Below are 5,434 nucleotides of genomic sequence, written 5' to 3' on the forward strand. Positions count from 1 at the left end.
TGGTATTATGATTCTGCTAATAAAAATAAAGGGAGTGCTAGGTAAACAATAAATTTTTTGAACAATATAAACAACCACTAATAAAATAAAAACATACTACACTTTCAAATTATCCACCTAAATCTTAATATTAAAATAACCATCCGTACACTTAGTGAAATGAACATTCGATATATTTTTTGTTCACATTATTTAGTATTTTCATTGTCTATCTATACTTTTCCTAAAAATAATAGAGATGTATCTTATTTTCAATTTCAATTTTGAGGGTCTGAAATTACTATAGTTAGAATTGATGGTTAATTGTCTAATTGATTATTAATGGTTAATAGACTCCATTGTTACAATATGATTGTTAATTTCGTAGTTAGAGTTGATTTCTAATTGCCTAATTGATTGTCAATGTGATAATGTGATTAAAATTAAATATTAAATTCGGTTAGAATTGATTGTTAATTGTCTAATTGATTAATTGTTAATTGTTAATAGACTCTGTTGTTGCTGCAGTGTGATTATTAATTGCCTAATTGGAATTTATTGCAAATTACCTAATTAATTGTCACTATTATTGTGTCAAATTAAGATTTTATTGTAGTATTGACTAATTTTATATTTATTTTTGTATTAGTTATTTTAGAAATTGAGATTTGTTTGTTGTTAAAGTGTTGGTGAAGATATATACTTCAAAATTTAATTTTAAGTTTTTGACTATTTATATTTTTACCTAAGCAGGACCGGGTCAGCCGGTTCAATTGGTGACCTACCGATTCAACCGATGACCAATAATCCGATAGTTTAGTAATCTGACCGATTCGATTACCAGTTCGGTTGTGACAACTATGCTTTCAATTTTTTCTGGAAGTTAACAAACAAATTTGACTAGTATTATGTCTTTAGTAATTTCCGCCAACCCACCACCTTTAACGGTTGCGGCGACTTTGCAGGTTCTCTCTCCTCTCCACCGTCCACTGCTCTGTGTTTGACTGTCAAGGTTATTGTCGCCTGCTGTAGGAGGTGTCTTCTCCATTGCGCAACCCTCCGAGGTTCACCATCACTCAAAACTTTCATAGACGTGATTTAACCCATGGTTCTAAAAATCGTACCGAATCGATTGATCAAACCAGTTTGACTGGGAACCAAATGGCTTTGCGGTTCAGTCCATTCTAAAAAACCGTGAGAAATTGGACGGTTGGATCGAACCAGAACCCGACCGATTTTTACAAAATGGGTCAGACACGGTGAAAACCTAATTGCTTTGTTTCTTCTCCCCCAGCCCCTGTCTCCCTTTCTTTCTTTCATTGAGAAACAAATTGAGCCCAAAAAAACCCTAGCCATCACCACCGGCGCAAGCAGTGGCACATCTCCGCCGTCCGTCGCACTAAAAGCCGCCGTCCGTCCGTCCACCTAGCTTCTGTCGTGCTCCAAGTCTCCAACTCCTGTTCGCTTTCACCGATCGCAGCTTCTTCCTCGAGGTCAGCTCGGCGTCCGTCGTCTTTGTCTGCTCAGCCGCGCTACCGCCACCCAAGCCATTGAATCCCTTCTTCTTCCCGGATTGAAGTTCTTCCCCCTTGCTTCTCGTTCGATCTGGCAGAGTGCTCGCTTTCCACCCCCAATCCGTTCTGATAACTGCATCACAGAGCACTAGTTGCGGAACTCTGCCGTCGCTGCGCCGAGGAGGAAGACCTTGAACTTCCGCCGCCGCCGCCGCCGTCGTCTTCTGAACGATATGTCTGTTCGGTCTCCGCCCTTGGAAGCTGGCTTGTGAGTCTTCAGTGGTGAAGTGAAGAAGAAGGAATAACAGTGGTCGTCGTCTGGTCTTTGTCTAATCGCCGTTGTCTGGCCACCGTCGCGCTCAACTTCTCTCCGTCATTGTCTGCCCAGACTACTAAGTTCGAAGGTCAGTGCTCCCTGCTAGGGCTTGTTCTTCGTTTTTTTTTAATGCTCTGTTCCGAAGTGAGAACGAAGGTTTAGGATTCTACTAGTGCTACTCAGATTTTTTTTTGAATGTTTATGTTCTTGTTTCTTTGTTCTTCGGTTTGGGATTCTGCTACTGCTAGTGCCAGATTGAGTTGTTGAATGATTACCTCTGCTCTCTGCCGCTGTGCTATGCTGTACTCTGTTTTGTTGCTTTTTCTTGTGCTGTGTTGACAAAAATTGTGCTGAATTGATAATATTTGTTAATCTTTGGAAAAGTTTGTTAAAATTATGCTGAAATTTTGTTAAAATTATGATCAGTTGTATGTTGAAAATATTGCTAATCTTTGTTAAAATTAGGCTAAAACATGGGCTTTTATTTGTTCAATATAAAAGTATGAGCTTTTATTTGGATGATTGAGTCTTCTTTGCTGCATTGAACTGAATTTATTTATTGAATTTTGCTAAGCTGTATCTTGTTTTGAATTGATTAAAATGAATGATGGAATTTTTATTGTTGTTGAGTTTTTGTTGTTGAATCTTGTTTGGATTAAAAAAAAAAGGAACTAAAAGAGAAAAAGAAAGTTAGTACATAAAGAACTAATTAGTGTTTATTGAAGGTCTTGTGATAATTGATTATTGAATGTCTTTTGATTATTGATTATGATTGGTGATGTGCTGCTGGTTTTGCTGTGTTGTGTTTTAGTGTTTTGTGATTTAATTGTGCTTAGATTGTGATGATCTTGATGATTTATCGATTTTAGTTATGGATGACGGTATTAATCAAGAAGCATTTGCCGATTATAATACATCTGTGTTTACTCAACCTAAATCCGTTATTTCTGTTTAAGCCTTGAAATGTATGACGAACCTACTTTTTTTTACAGTCTGATTTTTATTTATTTATTTTTTGAAAAATGATTTTTTTTAAAATATATATAGCTGTTGCTGTTGCGTTGATTCATAACAGTCTGATTAATTTTTCATGAATTCTTTGTTCCATGGGAAAAGGAAGATTAAGTTAAGGTAATTGGACGTATTGTATGTGCCATAAATCATAATTTCTTAATACATTTTAGGCTGATGTAGAAGAAATTGTGCTTAGAATAGAAGAAGAAAATATGAACTTATAACTGATTGAATATGAATCTAAATTCAATGAATTTTCAGTTTTTCACTTAAGTAGTTGTTATGTTTATCATTTAAATTCAATGAATTGTTGATTTATATTTCATTTAGGTCATTGAATTGTTCTAAAAAATTTTGTTTCGTCCTTGAGCCATTGTGCTTATTTTCATGGGATTAGAATTTTTTAGTCTTATTATTTCTTGATTACATCTATAGGTCCTAATGGAGTAATGGTTATGTTTGGTGGCTGGAAAGTTTGTCTCTGCTTTGTATGTTGCAGCAGTGAAAGCTAATTCAGTTGAAAAGGTGCAGTCTGAGATTTTTCAGTTTGTTGAGGTAGTTAAGAACAATACTGTAGTTTATTTATGATTTATTTATTATTTTATTATAAAACGGTTTTTCCGGTTGAATCATGGTTGGACTGGTTGAACCAGTGAACCACTAGAGCGGTTTGATGACCGGTCCGGTTTTCAGAACCTTGTTTTAACTTTTTCTCGGTTCCGCTTTTATGGATACTTGATTCTCGTTACATTTTTTTTAAGTACTGATTTTACCGTTTTTGGATTGTTGCTTCAGTCAGTGATTGAAAATATGATCCGCTCACAGCTTCTGCATCAAAATTTTGAACAATAAGCCATTTATCCCTACAATCTTTCAGCCCCAATTTGGAAACCCTAGCAAAAAGCTTCAACAAGACACCTTCCTTCCCAGCCATGTCCAAGGCACCACAAGAGGGAGACTCTGCTCTCAAATCCTCACCTGAACCTAGCAATCATGAGGAACTTAAAGATGGAGAGCGAAAAGTGATCGTGGAGAGTGGAGAGAAGGAGGAAGTAATGAACGAGATATCAGATAATTCTGATTCTGATTCAGATGATGAGGCTCAGCAGAACCTCCAGCTCCAATCCCTAGAAGCTGGGCTTACTGCTAATCCCTACAACTATGATTCTCACTCGCAGTATATAAAGCTTCTGAGGAAAATGGGTGACGTTGAGAAATTGAGAGCAGCAAGGGAAGCTATGAGTGAACTCTTTCCGTTGAGCCCTGCAATGTGGCAAGAATGGATCAAAGATGAACTCTCTCTCAACACTGATTCGCAGGATTCTTCCTCTGTGATTGTGAAGCTTTACGAGCGTGCCGTGTTCGATTATATGTCTGTGTCTCTTTGGTGTGACTACATCAATTTCGTGCAAGAGTTTGACCCAATTGTACGGCAATGTTCGCCAGCCGGTATTTCCAAGGCAAGGGATCTTTTTGAGGGAGCACTTACCGCGGCCGGTTTGCATGTTGCTGAAGGTAGCAAAATATGGGAAGCATATAGGCAATATGAGCAGGCTATATTCCTAACGATTGATGAAACTGATACACAGGCGAAAGAGAAACAAGTTCAACGCATTCGAGGTTTATTTCATCGGCAATTATCTGTTCCTCTTGCTGATATGAGTTCAACATTTACAGACTATAAGACTTGGGAGGAGGAACAAGGAAGTGTTCAGGATCCTAATATTGTATCCGCATACCAAAAGGCCTTGGAGATGTATAATGCTCGTGGTCATTTTGAAGAACATGTTACTAGATTGGATTCACCTGATTCAGAAAGACTACAACACTACTTGAGCTATTTGAAATTTGAGGAAACTTCTGGAACACCTGCGAGAGTTCAAGTTCTGTATGAACGAGCCATCACGGACTTTCCTATATCACCTGATCTCTGGCTTGGCTACACTCGATACATGGACAAGACTTTGAAGGTTGGTAGTGTTGTCAGCAACATTTATTTCAGGGCCACTAAGAACTGTCCTTGGGTTGGGGAACTTTGGGTAAGATATCTGCTTTGTATGGAGCGCAGTCATGCTTCTGAGAAAGAGTTGGCCGAAGTCTTTGAGAAGTCCTTGCGATGCACCTTTTCAACTCTTGATGAGTATCTTGATTTGTTTCTCACTCGGATAGATGGCTTAAGGCGAAGAATGGCATCCACTGGTGAAGAGGATCAGCTGGAATACACAAAAATAAGGGAGGTCTTCCAGCAGGCATCAGATTACCTGTCGCCACAGTTGAAGAATACAGAGGGTTTGCTGCACTTGCATGCTTATTGGGCCCGTTTAGAGGCAAAACTTGGAAAAGACATAACTGTGGCACGTGGAGTTTGGGAGAATTTTCTTAAGATATGTGGATCAATGTTGGAGGCATGGAAAAGTTATATAGCAATGGAAGTTGAATTAGGTCACATAAACGAGGCGAGGTCCATATACAGGAGATGCTACAGTAAAAGGTTTTCTGGAACTGGTTCAGAGGATATATGCGACTCGTGGTTGCGCTTCGAGAGGGAGTTTGGCAAGCTCGAAGATTTTGATCATGCTTTACAAAAGGTTACTCCTCGTCTGGAACAGCT

At 38.3% G+C, this 5,434-nt stretch overlaps 1 protein-coding gene and 1 long non-coding RNA gene across 2 annotated transcripts in view; one reads left to right on the forward strand and one right to left on the reverse strand.

Moving 5' to 3' along the window:
• On the reverse strand, positions 1,350-1,811 carry LOC110268704. Its single transcript, XR_002357076.1, has 2 exons — positions 1,691-1,811; positions 1,350-1,653 (listed from the first exon to the last, which is right to left on the reverse strand). It is a non-coding gene; the product is annotated as an uncharacterized LOC110268704 (long non-coding RNA).
• The window catches only part of LOC107624981 (squamous cell carcinoma antigen recognized by T-cells 3), a gene marked incomplete in the record, with an annotated part of 4,869 nt that continues 1,085 nt past the window's right edge, over positions 1,651-5,434 (forward strand). The window contains 3 exon segments of the mRNA XM_016327485.2: positions 1,651-1,897; positions 3,259-3,378; positions 3,619-5,434. Coding sequence (XP_016182971.1) covers positions 3,756-5,434 — 1,679 coding nt within the window.

The sequence above is a fragment of the Arachis ipaensis genome, chromosome B02, assembly GCF_000816755.2.
Source record: "Arachis ipaensis cultivar K30076 chromosome B02, Araip1.1, whole genome shotgun sequence".
Taxonomy (NCBI): Eukaryota; Viridiplantae; Streptophyta; class Magnoliopsida; order Fabales; family Fabaceae; genus Arachis; species Arachis ipaensis.